The following is a 17,051-nucleotide window of genomic DNA, read 5'->3' as shown; positions in this document are numbered from 1 at the left end:
TAAGTTCTCCAAGTGTTACAATCTGTGTCTCAAGGGCACCCATTGGCTCAGAGGTAAATTAGTATCAGGACGCGGTCCTGGCTGTAAGGCATTGCGGGTTTTACTACGCGGTAATGGTTGAGAGACTCAAAAGAGCATCGTTTTTAAGCCTTCGATTCTAAACCTCCTCTTGTTGGAAACTGACCGGTGTGTTTTGTGTAAAGTCTTAGAAAAGTACAATCACGTAATACAGAATTCAAAAATTAGGTGAGAACCATTTTAGAAGATTAAAAACCTTGTGGGGTGCATTCAGTTCATAGGAAATACAAAACCCCAGTAAAGCGAGCAGACCTGGGGTGAAAACTCTGATTTAAGCTCGTTATAGGTCTGAATTTGCTACAATTTCCTGGCTGTTTTTTTCCCCCCCCCCGTATCTTTCTCTCTGTGTTGGGTGTGGTGTGCAAGTAAGCCACGCTCTCTTCTCAAAATGGCAATCTTCAAAGTGCTGCAAAGAAGCTAACTGTTAGTGCTGCTGCTTTCTCGTTCCATTCCCACTTCCAACATCCCCAGCTAAGTTCTTGAAATCCTAAGAATTACAACGATCCCTGTTTTATATTAATGGCACTTACTGTGGAAAAGCACAGTTCAGGCAGATAAGAGATAGAAAGATTTGGGTTTCTTCGTGTAAGTTTAGGAACCTGCATCAAGAGCGCAAGCTCTGATTTTCAGAGATGTTAAGAGGTTAAGAAGTGTTTTTCTAAAAAAAAACACCTTTAGAACAGGTACAATGAAGCAGTTCTCAATAAACCTGGCTTTTTTCCCCAGATATTTTCTTGATTTTTTGGACTGATAAGGTCTCGTTTCATTCATCCGACCCGGTCTGATGCTCCCATCAATTCAAGTGTAATTGCACTCTAGAAAGGACTCAACTCTGAATGTCCTAGTCCGATATCCTCGGTGATAGCTATCTCCCGATCTAACTTTTGGAAAGGTTTTTCTCTTATTCAAACCTTTCTCGCCATTGTATCATCCCGATCTTGCATCTTTTAACACGGCGGATGTTAAAATCTCATCGAGCCACAGCAGAGAAATAAGCGGGTTTTTTTTAAAAAAAAAAAATTGCTTCTCAACCGAAGTAAATGAATTCGAGTGGCATATTAAATCCAAGTTTGAAAAGGGAAAAAAAACCGGATGTTCCTAAAAAAAAAAAAGAGAGAGAGCCTACGGTTTGGAAGGAAACGGAGCTGCCCCAAATGGATCAAACTCCACTGCCTGTGGCTGCTGGCTCTGTTGAGACTTCACACTTGGCACGAGTTCGGTGAAAGGAACTGCTCCGAAATCATCTGTTAATTTTATGCCGTCGCCGGAATGAATGCTACCAATTAAGGAGCTCTGCCTGGGTCTCCCAGGCGCTGCGGAGTTGTGATTATCCCCACGATTATCAGCCAATCCTTGGTGTTGGGGGAGACGTATCCCTTCGGCAGGGTGGAAAGGCTTGGCTCCAAAGGGATCCAGGAGGTTATCCTCACCTTGCAAGGGATTGACTCTGTCCTTGCTATCCGACAGGCTAATGCTTATGTTTTCCTTGGAATCGGAAATGGTCAGAAACTCGTTGCTGCTTTGGGAATCCCGGCGTCCGGCTTTCTTGTGCCTTCGGGCTCTCTCCGGCGTCCGGTAACTGGGCTTCAGGGTCTTCTTGCTGCTGGTGGGGGTTCCGTGATGGCGCTTGCCGTTGCTCTTGGTCCCCTCTTGCTTCATGCGCCTCTGGCGGGAGGAGAGCTTCTGCAGGTTCCGTTGCTGCTGCTTCGCCTTGTGCTGCTGCTGGCTGCCGGTTATCTCCTCAAATGGGACGAGCCCAAAGAGATCCTCCCTCGCTTCTCCGTGCCTCTGGATGGAAACGGGCTGGAACGGGAGGCAGCCGAAGACGTCCACGCTTTTGGGGGGAACAGGAGACGTTTGAGGTTCCGAGCCTGTGATCGGATCGTCTTGCTGGGATATCCTTCTGCTGAAGGGGGCTTTGGTGAAGACGTCGAAGTCGTCCTGGTCTTGCTGGGGACGGGCGACGTGGGGAGAAGAATCCTTCTGTTCCTGGGGCTGCAAAACGTAGAACGGAACTGCTCCGAAGACATCAAATTCTTGTTTGGGGCTCAAACTGGAACCGGGGAACTCGGTCAACGAAGGACAGGGAAGAATCATCTCTCTGCTTTCTACGTTGCCAGGCCCTTCTCTGTATCTGCCGCAAGGCACCTCTTCTGGGGGCCTAAAATGGTGACTGTCCGAGTCAGAACTGTGCTTATCGTCGTCTTCTACATCTTCTTCAGAATCCATGAGAAGGGGGTGCTGGCCTAGGTTTTCTGGCTCTGTGTCGTTGTCGTCAATAAAGTCTCCCGTCTCGCCCTGCAAGACTTCTTCGTCCTCTTGCTCTTCCTCTTCCTCACTGCTCTTTGGAGAAGGGGGATCGGATTCAAAATCACTCTCCGATTCATCGTTTCCTTTCTTAGTAGGAACTTCCGCTGCTTTCTTTCCAGCATCCTGGTCCTTAACCACCTGGCTTGGCCTCTCGTACTTAGAAAGACCCTCTAACGTGTTTTCTAGATTGCTGGCTGGGTTATTAATTTCGTTTCCTGGGGAGCCTGAAAGGATGAAGAACAGGCAAAATAACTTCAATTTCAAATCAGTGTTTCACACCTCCACAGACACACATACATACATGCTTTTACATTATACAGTTGGACAATTCTTAAGACTCAAAAGCAGACACTAGAACTTTTAAATCTTCAGCCTTACAGCCAGAAAAGGCATATCTGAGTATTAGTACATTCACTCTCAATAGCAACAACTGTGCTAAACCATCAACAGATGTCTTCCCACCAACCCTCATTTTGCATCCTCTGAGAAGGGAATCTGTAATGGAGGTCAGCACATTCTCTTATCCAGGGGTGAAATACAGCAGGTTCTGACAGGTTCTGGAGAACCGGTAGCGGAAATTGTGAGTAGTTCGGTGAACAGGTAAATACCACCTCTGGCTGGCCCCAGGAGTGGGGTGGGAATGGGGATTTTGCAGTATCCTTCCCCTGCCACGTCCACCAAGCCACCCCCACAGAACCAGTAGTAAAAAAAAATTGAATTTCACCACTGCTCTTATCTTATTGATATATAATAATTCATACTGTTTTGAAAGGAAACCTACTGAAGTACAGTACTTAATTATGTTTATAATGTCATTCCTGACCACCTGCTTATTTAGAAATGTTTCTATTTAATTACTGAATGATTTTTTTTTCCCCAGTATGAATTGTCCCACATCCTGGCACCGCTTATTTTCACACCCTGAAGATAAACAATCCCGAAGCTGACATTTCCTTCATGGTATATTTCCCTCTCTAGCCATTTTGTCCTTTCCACACTCCTTTCTATCCTAAATGCACACTCCTTTTCAGCTAAACTGGAGTTTGGCATGCAGCTTCTAGCTCTGTATCTGTTTCTTAAGAATTCCCATGGTGGTCCATACGATTTAATACCTAGAAAACATGTTTCAGATTTCACCTAAATCTTTGTGTGATAAAATATACCCCTTTATTAATCAATTTTATTTGCCCTCTTAATATTCCCACAAAGTATACCAGGCTGATATTTTCCTTCTGAATCAACTATGACTCCCCTCCCCTTGAGTATTAGTGACCAGTTTAGCTTTGATCTGTTTCCATGTGAAGCTAGCATTATTTATCTCAACACACATCAAGGAAACTTTCTCCCTCATTTCACTCACCAAACTGTTGTTAAGGAGAAATTATTTTCCTTGCAATGTGGAACACTGTGTCTTTGTATTTAAACTGCGCTTCCCACTTATTGATTTCCTATAAATGGACCTTTGGATTAACTGTTGGGATTGCTTTTTGAGTCTAAAGAGTAACGGATTAGTACAGCTAGTCCCATCTAACTGGCCAAAAGGGGGACGCGGTGGCTCAGCGGCTAAGACGCTGACCTTATCAATCAGAAAGGTCGGCAGTTCGGCGGTTCGAATCCCTAGCGACACTTAACGGAGTGAGCTCCCGTTACTTGTCCCAGCTTCTGCCAACCTAGCAGTTCGAAAGCGCGTTAAAAAATGCAAGTAGAAAAATAGGGACCACCTTTGGTGGGAAGGTAACAGCATTCTGTTCACCGCCCCCTAGAGTTGGGAATGATTGGCATATATGTGTGAGGGGAACCTTTACCTATCTGACCAAAATCTGTAACTAGCCATTCACAAGGCCACTGTGAAGCAAAGGAGGCACCAGGCATCCATTCTTCCTTTTTCCTTCTGTGGTATATCCATTAGACTCCAAGTCTTTTGAGACAAAAACCTATCTTATCCTTTACTCTCTGCACAACACAAAAACTGTTTTTCTTCCCTAACTCGGCAGCCCCCAAACTTTTGGGCACCAGGGACCGGTTCCGTGGAGAGAGGTTTTTCTCCATTGATAAAATTTGCTACAAACAGCCTATATCCTCCAATTCAATTTAAACCTAGAGAGCGTTTCTTTCAGTTTTTTTCTACATTTAATAATATACTGTAATTTCTTTATTTCTTAATTAGTAAGATAACCATAACAATTGTACTACTATTCTCTTTAGTCTACTAATGTAACTCTTTTTCCCTTTCTTCCTCTTTTAGCCATTTTCTCTTGGGCTCTCAAAAATTCCACTTTTAATTCCTTTTTCTTCTGCTCCCCCTTTGCTCTAATTTCTTCTTTTTCTTGCCTGTTTTTCTTCTTCCCTGTTTTCTTCTCCCCCGTTTTTGTGATTGCTGTATCTTTTCTTCAGGGTTGTTTCCTTTTATTATTCTAGTGACTTTCCCCAGGGTTTTCCCTGTTCTCCTCCTGTCCTTACTATTTCGTGGTGTCTTTTTTAGTCTGCTTTTTATTTTGTGACTGTAAACATGGAGAGGTTTTCCCATGGACCGGAGAAGGCATGATTTCACGTGCTGCCTGAATGGGGCTTCACTTGTTTCCACGGACCGGTTTCTGGCATATCGTGGCCCAGTTGCTGGACCACGGCCTGAGGTTTGGGGGAATCTCTGCTTTGTTAAATAGCCATTACTGATTATTTTTTGTTGCATCCAATATTTTATCACCATTTGGGGGGATCATTTTCTGTTGTGGCCCAGCAGGAGCCGTTGGAGCTGCCACCAGACTCCGACAGCGAGGGGCCTTATGAGTCGGCTCTGGAAGAGGTGGAGGACCCTGGACAGGGTTCCGACTCCGAGCAGGGCACAGAGAGGCTGGTTGGCCACCAAGGCATGGAGCAGCGGTGAGAGCTCATGACGTCAGGCCTTGGAGTAGTGACAAGGAGACAAGGGAGGTGGTCCTGGATGCCAGGCAACGCCGGGCAGATCGACGGAGAAAACAGCAACAAAGTTACAAAAGATAATTGGACTCAGCAGGTTGTAATTAGGCTCCTCTGAAGATTGTATTTAAGGAGGGACTTGGGGAGGAGTCTGATTTGCAGGATTCAACTTCATTCATAACGCTGGAGAAGCTGTTATCTGTCTATGTCGAAGTCTGAGTTGCTGCCAAGGTTCTTATCTGTTTGTTTATGCTTGGGCTTTCAGCCACCGAAGTTTATGTTTCCTGTTAATTAAAGTGTTGTGAAATTCCAGTTAAGCTTGTCTCAGCATTTGTTACTGGACGGAGGAGGGGGTCAGAACAATTTTCTATCCATGGTTTTCTAAGATTAATGTCCACATGTACCATAGATGTATCAAACATATATAGTACATGTTTAACCCTTAGCTGCTGCCTTTGAAGTGGTTACAACCTGCTCTATTCATGTCTATAAGTCATTGATCAACCACCGAGGCAAAATATTTTAACCATTCCTTCTAGCCTGTGGACTGTATAGAATAGACCCTATTTTCATTTTTCATTCTTCTGCCTTCTCATTCCTTTTCCTCCTATTTTTGCAAAGTATTGCCTGTTTTGCAAGCCTGGTAATTATTGCTCTTTGTAATATACTGTGTGGGGAGCTTTCTAAGACAAAAGAGAAAGGGGGGAAAATCATAGTGATAATGTATCATTCATAAAATATTCAAATGTGGGGTTAGTCCACCCAGTACAGTAATTAATCAAGGAAATGTGTTTTTTAAATCAAGGTGTTCGTACGCATATTTCTATTAATTTTCCTTTCTACTAAAATTGTTCTCCTTTACAGTAAAAGAAAAAGTTCCCCCTTACAATACTACATTGATTTTATCTAAAGTAGATAAAATCTTCTTTCATCTCCCTGACAGACACTTAAGACATTTACTGACAACAAATTAATACTAATGTAAGGTAAAGGTAAAGGTTCCCCTCGCACATATGTGCTAGTCGTTAGTCGTTCCTGACTGGGGGGGGGGGCGGTACTCATCTCCGTTTCAAAGCCGAAGAGCCAGCGCTGTCCGAAGACGTCTCCGTGGTCATGTGGCCGGCATGACTAAACGCCGAAGGCGCATGGAACGCTGTTACCTTCCCACCAAAGGAGGTCCCTATTTTTCTACTTGCATTTGTTATGTGCTTTTGAACTGCTAGGTTGGTAGAAGCTGGGACAAATTAACGGGAGCTCACTCCTTTCTGCAGTGCTAGGGATTCAAACCGCCTAACTGCTGACCTTTCTGATCAACAAGCTCAGCATCTTAGCTACTGAGCCACCGTGTCCCTAATACTAATGTACTTTAACCACAAAAGTTACACTTCAACAATATCCAAAACTAAGGAAGTAACTAAGAGAAACAGTGAAGAAAGTATAGGGGCATACTGCTATAGTGATAATCCAATCCTACAAATAGTCATAAAAATAATTGGATGGGGGGCCCACCTGTTTTTTTTTAACATGGAAACAAATAAACAACTGTTTTTCAATTGTGATACTATAATAGGTTGTGCTACATTTCATATAATGGATTTTATAGTCATATGAATATGTAGATTCACTTTCTTGATGTGATAAGACTTTCCCCAAAGTAACAGTCGTAATAAAGAACTTTCAGAATCCATTTTCGCGTATCCTTATATGCTAAAATTGCTTACAGAAATGATTATTCTTTCAAATTAAAAATGTATTCTTTTCAGATGAACATAATTATTTTTGTTTAACTACTAACTTTAAAAACTGTTGGTAATATGGGCATACCTCTATTTGTATAACTGACAACAGCTACACACACACACACACACACACACACACACACACACACACAGACACACACACACACACACACACACACACACACACACACACACACACACACACACACACACACACACATATATATATATATATATATATATATATATATATATATATAAAGTCACAACCCCTGGTATGCCCAAATATGGGAGGAAGGTCACACTTCCATATTTATCAGCACAAATATAACAAACAAACAAACAAACAAACATACATACATACATACATACATACATACATATATATATATATATATATATATATGATGACATACTTTCCCTTTTTATCAGGAAGATAATTTGTTACCTGTAACATTTCCTTGGTTGAGATAACATATAAATCAGGTAACTCATAAATTGCTCTAAAACTACTTCTCTGTTTTGAGCATTTCGTTTACAGGAAAAAAAGAAGTTTAAGTCCAAATGAATCCAGATATTAACTCAACAGTAGTTCTAGCCTAATGCTACTTTAAATATATGCCCACAAGAGGTACCAAATCCATATTTTAACCCAATTCAACCTCCTGTGTCAACCTCCCCCCCCTTCCCATTTAATATTCTTACATTTATCAAAAGCCCAAGAGAGAGAAATTTCAAATTCACTTTTAAATTAATGCCATAAGAATGTTGTAATACACAACATGTAGGAAAAGATTGGATGGAAGTAATCTCAAAACTGCTCCAATGGACATCTCAAATCTGACTTTACGAACAGCTCAGAACTGGGCAGCATAACATCTGTTCGCAAGAAAATGTGCAGATTATATCACTTCTAATCAGGTTTGCCTCTTGTAGCAGGATGTAATTCTGCCCTCAAATCCAATGCAGGTAGTACATCTTTAATCATTAAGATCCCAATCTTCAAGATAAAAAAAAAAAAAAATTCTGTTCCTGTGTTCATTTTCTAGACATCCGATTATAAGAGGATGAATGGCTTGTAACAACCGGAGTAATTACATGCCTTCTGCTAGTTCATCATTTCGAAAACGGGGAGAAACCCAGGGGGCATAACCATTTTTAAAGCTCTGTCTGAATTGGGAACATACTGCTGTCATCATTCCCCAGCAATCCGCCACATGTTAGCTCAAGGATTGAAAAGATGTCAACTAAATCTGCAGTCTTCCAACAACAGACAGAAAGGCAGATGTTGGACGCTGTCAAGAGATTTAGTGGTTTGCTTGGTGTTTTTCACTTAAGGGGCAGTCAAGCGGCATTTCCTTCATCACATTCACCGCTTCCTTTATGCTTCTTGCAATAGTTGGAAATACTGCAATACGGAACCTTTTCCATTCTCGGTTCTCAACCCCGGTGACTGTTAAATCATCAAAGAGAAATATTTTTGAGAAAAGGATATCTTTTTTTTTTTCAAACAGGGAATGAATGGCAGATCACCCTCGACTTATGAAGGTAATCGAGCCCAAAATGTATGTTGCGCTCATAGAGAGGATTTGTTGAGGGAAATTTTGCTCTGTTTTACCACCTCTCTTGCCGCACTTGTTAAGTGAATTGCCGTGGTTGTCAAGTTAGGGACACGGTTGTTAAGTGAATCTGGCTTCCCCGTTGACTTTGCTTGTCAGAAGGTTGCAAGAGGGGATCACTGTAACCGTCATAAATAGGAACCACTTGCCAAGCATTCAAATTTTGGTCATGTGACAATGGGGATGCTGCAACAGTTGTAAGTGTGGAAAACAGTCATAAGTCGCTTTTTTCAGCGATGTTGTAACTTCAATTGGTCACTAAATGAACTGTTGTAAGACAAGGATCACCTCTATTAAGCACTGGTATTTATTTCAAGCATTTTAAACCCACCTATAAAGGAAAAAAATCCCTCTCAGGATGAATTCTATGTAGAATAATAAGCAATAATCTCCAATTTATATATAAGAATCTTTGGGCTAAACTTGGTATGCCAAGCCCTTGGTCCAAGGGTCGCATGCAACCCTGGACAACTAGTAATGTGGCCCCATTAAATAAAAAATATTTTTAAAAAAGGAAGTAGTTAATTCCTCCTCGCTCAATGCAAGTCCTGGCAAGCTAAAAGATTGGACAACCATGGCTTAAATCAGTATTTCTCAACCTTGTCAACTTGAAGATGTCTGGACTTCAACTCCCAGAATTCCCCAGCCAGCGAATGCTGGCTGGGGAATTCTGGGAGTTGAAGTCCAGACATCTTCAAGTTGACAAGGTTGAGAAACACTGGCTTAGATAACATATGTTCTCCAGTTGGCTTTTGATCGTAATTAACTACTCCTCAATTTCTGATGGCAAATCTAGGCAGCAGACTAAAAAGCAGAGACATCACCCTGCCAACAAAAGTGTGTATAGTCAAGGCTCTGGTTTTCCCAGTTGCAATGCATGGCTATGATAGTTGGGCCATAAGGAAGGCTGAGGGCCAAAGAATGGAGGCCTTTGAACTCTGGTGCTGGAGAAGACTCCTGCGAGTCCCTTGGACTGCAAGGCAATCCAACCGGTCAGTCCTAGAGGAGATCAACCCTGACTGCTCTTTAGAAGGCCAGATCCTGAAGACGAAAGTCAAATACTTTGGTCAGCTGATGAGAAGGAAGGACTCCCTGGAGCAGAGCCTCATGCTGGGAATGATGGAGAGCAAAAGAAGAAGGAGACGACAGAGAAGGAGGTGGGTGGATGGAGTCACCAAAGCACCAGGTATGAGCTTCAGTGGACTCCAGAGGATCGTAGAGGATAGAAAGGCCTGGAGGAACATTGTCCATGGGTCACGATAGGTCAGACACGATTTGCAACTACCCTGATTCCCCCCAAATAAGACCTCCCCAGATAATAAGCCCAATTGGGCTTTTGAGCGCATGCACTAAAATAATCCCTCCATGAAAATATTGCAACACAGCAGCAGCCATGAGGTGACCACGCTCGCCTCCTGCACCTCAAAAATAATACCTCCCCAAAAATAAGGCTAAGTACTTATTTCGGGGGTCAAAAGAAGATAAAACCCTGTCTCTATTTTTGGGGAAACATGGCAATAACAACAATTCCTAAATGGCTCAGAAGGGTAGATATTACTAGCCAAGTATTACTCCAAATTATGAAACAGACTAAATTATGAACACACAGTTCAGAGGCTTGAAGTCCAATTTCAAACTAGGAAGAAAACCTCTTTTTAGACACTTTCCCCAAAAGAAAACAGTAAGGGTGGTTTTATTCCCCCCCTCAATTTTCTCAGTGCTTGGTAATAATATTCAGGAAAGAGGGAGTGGGGGAGGTAAGTTTGCCAGAGGAAGTAAATTCCGGCCTGTGTTACATTTTGATGGTTAATGGACTTCTTTCTATTGAAAATAATTCAGACAATATGTGGATTTGTAAGCTTACTGTGGAGACATATAAGATTTAGTCCCAGTTAATAAGCCACATGCTTTAAGGTAGATTTATAGAAAGTGATCAAGTCACTATTTGGAAGAAGTGTTCATGTTATTGTTTATGGGGCTGTGCAGGTTTCCATATAATATAAAACCTCATTCTACCATCGATAGAAACACCCGTTGTGTTCATGAAGGAAGAAAGCTCTCCTTTGTTCAACTTGCCCTAGTCAGCTTATGCAAATCCGCTGCTTCTAAACTTGTTTTTCCAAGGACAATCGGTTCTGCACTTTTTTCAAACTCCCAGTTTACAGAAGAGGGCAGTATCTCCCAATCCACAAACTAAGAAATGGTCGTTAAGTGTGAAAAATGGCTGTAAGTCACTTTTTTCAGGGATGTCGTAACTCGGAACGCTCACTAAATGAATTGTTGTAAGTCGAGGACTACCTGTGCATATTGGATAACCTTCCTATGTAGTGATGCACACTGTAATGGATTTGTTTACATGACCCCACCCCCTCCAAAGATCCAGCTCTGACAGTTTCTCCTTAGAGCCAGCTATTCGCTCAAACTGTAGAAGATCTGTAAGAACATTTTACAAGTACTTTACAATAGTTCATTTAATTTCAGTTTTTTCACCCAACCACTGCAGCATCACCTGATCAAAATTCAAACACTTGGCAACTGACTCATATTTATGACGGTGGCAGTGTCCCAGGGTCACGTGGTCACCTTTTGCGACCAGCAAAGTCAATGGGGAAGCCAGATTCAATTTACAACCATGTTACTAACTTAACAACTGCAGTGATAGGCTTAACGGAAGGAAGCTAGAAATGAAAGTAGAGAGAAGATAAAGTACCCAGACGACGCACTATTAAATGGAAAAGCGGGGAGGGAGACGGGGAAAACAGAAAAAAAAAAATTAAATATATTAAGTATATATTCAAGAGCGAGATATAAAGGGGGGGAACATAACTAGGGTAGATTAGCGAATTTAAAGGAATAAGAAATGATATTAAATTATATCTGGGTTTGCGGAAATACCATCCCAAGGAAACATAAACTGAGTTTTGAAATAGACACCAACAACAATAGAAAAAGAAAGGGAGAGAGGAGGAGAGAATGAAAGGAAGATGGGGGAAAGAAGAAAGAGGTAAGGAGAGGAGGATGGAAGGGAGAGAAAGAGAAGGAGAGGGGGTAGGAAGAGGAAGAGTAGGAGTAGGAGAAAGGGAAGGGAAGAAGGAAGGGGAAGGAGAGGAGGAAGTAAGTAGAGAAGGGAGGGAGGGGGAAAAAGAAAGGGAAAATAAGGTGGTGTTATAACAGGAGGAAGGGATGGTAAACAAAACAACCCAAACTGTATATTATAACCTATTAAGTGAAATAATAAATGTATAAGAATGACAAATGTAAAGAAGAATAACAACTATGTGAATGTATACTTAAAATGGTATGTAAGAGAATAATTTTTTAAATTATTTTTTAAAAAAACTTCAAACACTTGGCAATTGACTCATATTTATGACGGTGGCAGTGTCCCGGGGTCATGTGATCACCTTTTGCGACCAGCAAAGTCAACGGGGAAGCCAGATTCATTTTACAACCGTGTTACTAACTTAACAACTGCAGCGATCGACTTAACAACGGTGGCAAGAAAAGTTGTAAAATGGGGCAAAACTCATTTAATTGCCTCACTTAGCAACAGAGATGCTGGGCTCAACTGTGGTCATAAGTCGAGGGCTACCTGTAATTTTAAGAATTATATTGTATTTAACAGATTTATCCTTTTATTGTTATGGTGTGATTCTTAAGATTTATTTTCTCTCTTTTTCTCTTTTATTTTTATTAAGTAGTGTTAAAAAATATTCAAGAAAAAGTACAGGTAGTCCTTGTTTAGGGATGACAATAGCAATAGCAGTAGACTTATATACCGCTTCATAGGCCTTTCAGGCCTCTCTAAGCGGTTTACAGAGAGTCAGCATATTGCCCCCAACAATCTGGGTCCTCATTTTACCCACCTCGGAAGGATGGAAGGCTGAGTCAACCCTGAGCCGGTGAGATTTGAACCGCTGACCTGCTGATCTAGCAGTAGCCTGCAGTGCTGCATTTAACCACTGCGCCACCTTGGCTCTTGACAATGGGGAAGAGCTGTTTGGTTGTTAAGGAAAGTGGTCCCTAAGGGAAAATATTTATGATTTTACTTCGTCTTTCCATTGTTTTACAGACCTGCAATGTGGGGAATTCATCAAAATGTTACTTTTTCATCACCATAATTGAGAATAGTTGCTAAATTAAGCAGTTGCTAAAACAGGACTATCTGCAATCCTGTTTGATACATGATAAAGCCATAAATTCAAATTACATCATCAAACTGATATATTGGAGACTGATTAGCATACAAAGGAGCAAGCAAAATTGTTTTGCCAGGGGGTTGTTAATTTCACAAGAAATATATGTAAGATTTATTTAGACACTATGTTAATGGATTCCTTTTCACCTGGGGAATTTATAACAGTGCATGCTTGGGCCTTTGCCACTGTACTGAAGAGATCCCGGGATATGTTATCAGCTGCTTCCCAACATGTACATCTGACAAAAAAGAAGAGCTGAATAATTGGGCAGAGAACACACAACCTCGGGCTGAAAAGTCAGCATATTTTGGTATTTGTGCCTAGGGTTTCCTGGGTAGGTGAGTATATCTCAGCCTCAGCCACTTTAAGAAGGTGTGCGGACTTCCATTCCCAGAATTCCCCATGCTGGCTGGGGAATTCTGAGAATTGAAGGCCGCACACCTTAAAATTACCGAGGTTGAGAAACATTGGGGTAAGTTATTTCTCTACCAGTAGAGCCAATTTGGATATTGAGCCAAGGTGGCGCAGTGGTTAAATGCAGCACTGCAGGCTACTGCTAGATCAGCAGGTCAGCGGTTCAAATCTCACCGGCTCAGGGTTGACTCAGCCTTCCATCCTTCCGAGGTGGGTAAAATGAGGACCCAGATTGTTGGGGGCAATATGCTGACTCTCTGTAAACCGCTTAGAGAGGCCTGAAAGGCCTATGAAGCGGTATATAAGTCTACTGCTATTGCTATTGCTATATAAATGTTGGTTTTTACCCCTCAGGCTGACCAATATTATTTCTCCGTTTCTCTTTCTTTTTTGCGTTCTTCTGCCTAAGCCTCACCTACTTTGAGATGTGAGCATTTGAAGGTGGGGGCGCAAGGGGCAATTAAAATGGCTGCACTATTGGAACCTCAACCTCCTGCCACGTGTCCATTTCTTCCGTGGTGAAATCTGGACGCTGGAACTCTATATGCAAAATTTAGATTTATTTCAATCGGAAAAGATGCTTAAGGTAATAATAGCATTTAAGCAACAGCAGTAAGACGTATATACCGCTTCACAGTGTTTTACAGCCTCCTTAAGCGGTTTGCAGAGTCGGCCTATTGCCCCCAACAATCTGGGTCCTCATTTTACCAACTGAAAATAGTCTATTCAAATGTGCTCAGGAAGAAAACAGTGGGAATTCTCTATCTCGGGGTGTCAATCTCAAGGCCCGTGGGCTGGATCCAGCCCGTGGGGTGCTTAGATCTGGCCTGTGGGGCCACCATGGAAACAATGAAGGACCAGCCCACGGTGCCTCTGCCAGTGAAAATGGAGCCCACAAGGGCCATGGGCAGCTCTCCTGAGCTTTCTTTTCGCTGGCAACAGGTTTTGGGAGCCTGTCGCAGCTGAAAATGGAGCTCACGAGGGCCGTGGGTGGCCCTCCGGAGCAACTGGCAGAGGGTTGCAGGAGGACATTGCAGGTGAAAATGGGGGCTTGGGAGTCCGTTTTTGCTGGCAGAGGACTCGGGCCACCACAGGCGCCCCCGACACGAGTGACGTTGAACTGGCCACACCCACCCTGGCCATGTCCACCCCGGCCCTCAAGGTCAAACACAACCCTGATGCAGCCACCAATGAAATCGAATTTGACACCCCTGATCTATTTGGTTCTCGACCATAGGGAAGAACTTATACCACTGAATCAGCCCCATTTCCTTTCTACCAAGATAGATTTACACAGAAAGAAAGAAAAAAAAAGGCATGGTATATACTATGTGACTTGCCTGCGTGTGAAATGAAAGGAACAGAACCAAAGGGATCTTCTGGAAGATGGGTCAGTGGAGCAGAATGTGACTCCACTGGCTTATCTAAGGAGGTTCTCTTCTCCATCAGCCTGTCTGCAAAAATAAAAACGAAACAAAAACAAAAACAAAAGTAAAACAAAAATGGCAACTTTTAAGCCGGTTAATCTTGTATTTCATAAACGTTCTTTTTCATTTGTGGAAATAATATCCAAAAATTCTTCCTGCAACCCTTCTGAGATAATTTGCAGAAGTGTAACAAAAAAAAAGAAAAAAAAAAGACCTCAATTTTAACTCAAACATTTAGTTGAACTAAGGGACAAATTTAATGATTGCTTCCAAAAATTGCCCGGAATTTAATAAATATCCAAGCCAAGGAGACCTCACAAGTGTGCAGCAGCCACAGGAGAACATGCATTCATAAAAGGGTAAAGAAATTCAAGAAATCAAAATAAAGATTTGTTTAATTTCTGAGTTTTTCCAGATTACTTATTATACTTATTAGTTCTTCCAATTATTTATTAGTTAGGTTCAAATACTTTAAAGGCTGGGTTCTGCATGAAAAGACACTGTTGTTATTTAGTACTAATTCAGAATTCTGTAGTGTTTCATGTTTCATTCATTTTAAAAACAGTGGCTTAACTCTTTCATCATTCTCCCGCAGAACTGTTCTCTATTCTAGCAATGCGTAAGAAACACCTGTCAAAATTAAATATAAAGCACAGGTGAACTGCATGCTTACAGCACCTGTTTAGCAATAGAAAGACTGTCCAATTTATCATATATGAAAGCTGCAGTGCACCTGCTCTTCAATTCTTTTTTCAGAAATCTATATTGTTTTTTGAATTTATTTATTTATTTTGACATTCTTAACAGCGCAGTACAGTTCTGCTCCAATTAAGAAACTCTTTCAGGTAAAGCTGCCAAGAACAGTATATTCCATTTTGCTTCCCAAAAGCAATTTTTAAGGCTTCATTCCAGCTTGTGCAAACTGCATCAGCCCCATTCCCTCTTTGGCTATAGGCTGATCATTTCTCAAAGTGCAAGAATCATTTTGCAGAAGAGCCCAAATGTGAGAATTCCTTGTCTACGTAGATCTGAGCCATTAGCTGGATATGGATTATCCCTTCTATAAATCAGAGGCCCATTTATTTCTGAAACAATTGAAAACTAACAAAATGTCATTCTATGGGGGTGGCAGTTTTGCCCATATGCTACTTGCTAAAGCCTAACTTTTCAAACAATAAAATTTTATCTGCTTTTTTTTTGGGGGGGGGGAGTCAGGATCCTTTTGTGGATGAAATTTCACTGAAGAGGAAGGGTAGAATTTTTATAATCAATTTAAAACGTATAAATGGCATTCCAGAAGACAGCTGTATCAGTTTTTAAAGCAATTTGAAACAATGCAAGTTTTTCTCTGCTAAATGTCCCCAGTGATCAAAAGCCAGTTAGCCTGTACAAGTCAAACAAATTAACAAATAAAATATTCACAGAATCAACACCATGTAGGGCTATAGACACCAAAAGACAATTGTAATTAAAATACACATTACAAAGAATAACATAAAACGTTTAACTTTCAACCTTCAATCACAGTAAATGAATATTTTTCATGCAAGACTTTTTCATATATATATATATATATAAACTAAGTCAAGTCTTGGAAAAATGAATTATACTTAAATGTTCTTTGGTATTATTTCTCCTTTTCTACAAGAAAGGAAACTGAAAAAGCATTGGTGTATTCCAAGAGTTTCTATCCCGTACAGAAATGTTTCTCTGCTACATGCAGATTTTAAAAACTTAACACTGTAATAATAGTGTTAACAACAACAACAATAATAATAACTAAATCATAATTACTGTATCATCTTTTGTTCATTCGGGATAATGCAAGAATGGATAATCAAAATCCTACCGGATTGTTTATTCTGCATTTTTGATTGAATCTACTATTCTGTTTCCCTGAAAATAAGACCTCCCAGATAATAAGCCCAATAGGGCATTTGAGCGCATGCGCTAAAATAAAACCTACCACGAAAATAAGCCCTCCCTAAAAATATTGCGACACAGCAGCAGCCATGAGGAGACCACGCTCGCTGCCTCCTGCTCCTCAAAAAATAATAAGACCTCATCGAAAATAAGACCAAGTGCTTATTTCGGAGATCAAAAGAAAATAAAACCCTGTCTTATTTTCAGGGAAACAGGGTATTAATTATACAGAAGTAAATTTAGAGACTGTCACAGGAAAAATACTGGAATTTTATCTTAGTAAGATGTACTTATAGGTACAAAAAGTGAGTTTGGAAGACAAAATTATAATGAATAAAGAATTTTTTTTACACATTTTATATATTTCAATTCTATAACTACAGGAAGCCTCAGTTCCTTATACTGTTCACAATCCAAAATGTTCAA

General features: G+C 41.1%; 1 protein-coding gene across 1 annotated transcript in view; it reads right to left on the bottom strand.

Annotated features, from left to right (window-relative positions):
- Positions 1-1,185: 1,185 nt before the first annotated feature.
- BMP2K (BMP2 inducible kinase) overlaps positions 1,186-17,051 on the bottom strand; it is a 57,901-nt gene continuing 42,035 nt past the window's right edge. Inside the window, exons 15-16 of the mRNA XM_087724001.1 lie at positions 14,616-14,729; positions 1,186-2,612 (exon numbers count right to left, since the gene is read on the bottom strand). Of these exons, the coding sequence (XP_087580127.1) occupies positions 1,201-2,612; positions 14,616-14,729 (1,526 nt within the window). The 3' untranslated portion in view covers positions 1,186-1,200. The remainder of the gene's footprint in view (positions 2,613-14,615; positions 14,730-17,051) is intronic.

The sequence above is a fragment of the Thamnophis sirtalis genome, unplaced genomic scaffold, assembly GCF_051295495.1.
Source record: "Thamnophis sirtalis isolate CommonGarterSnake01/CBP01778 unplaced genomic scaffold, rThaSir2_p1.2 scaffold_10, whole genome shotgun sequence".
NCBI classification, from domain to species: Eukaryota; Metazoa; Chordata; class Lepidosauria; order Squamata; family Natricidae; genus Thamnophis; species Thamnophis sirtalis.
This window is presented reverse-complemented; position numbering and strand designations above follow the sequence as displayed.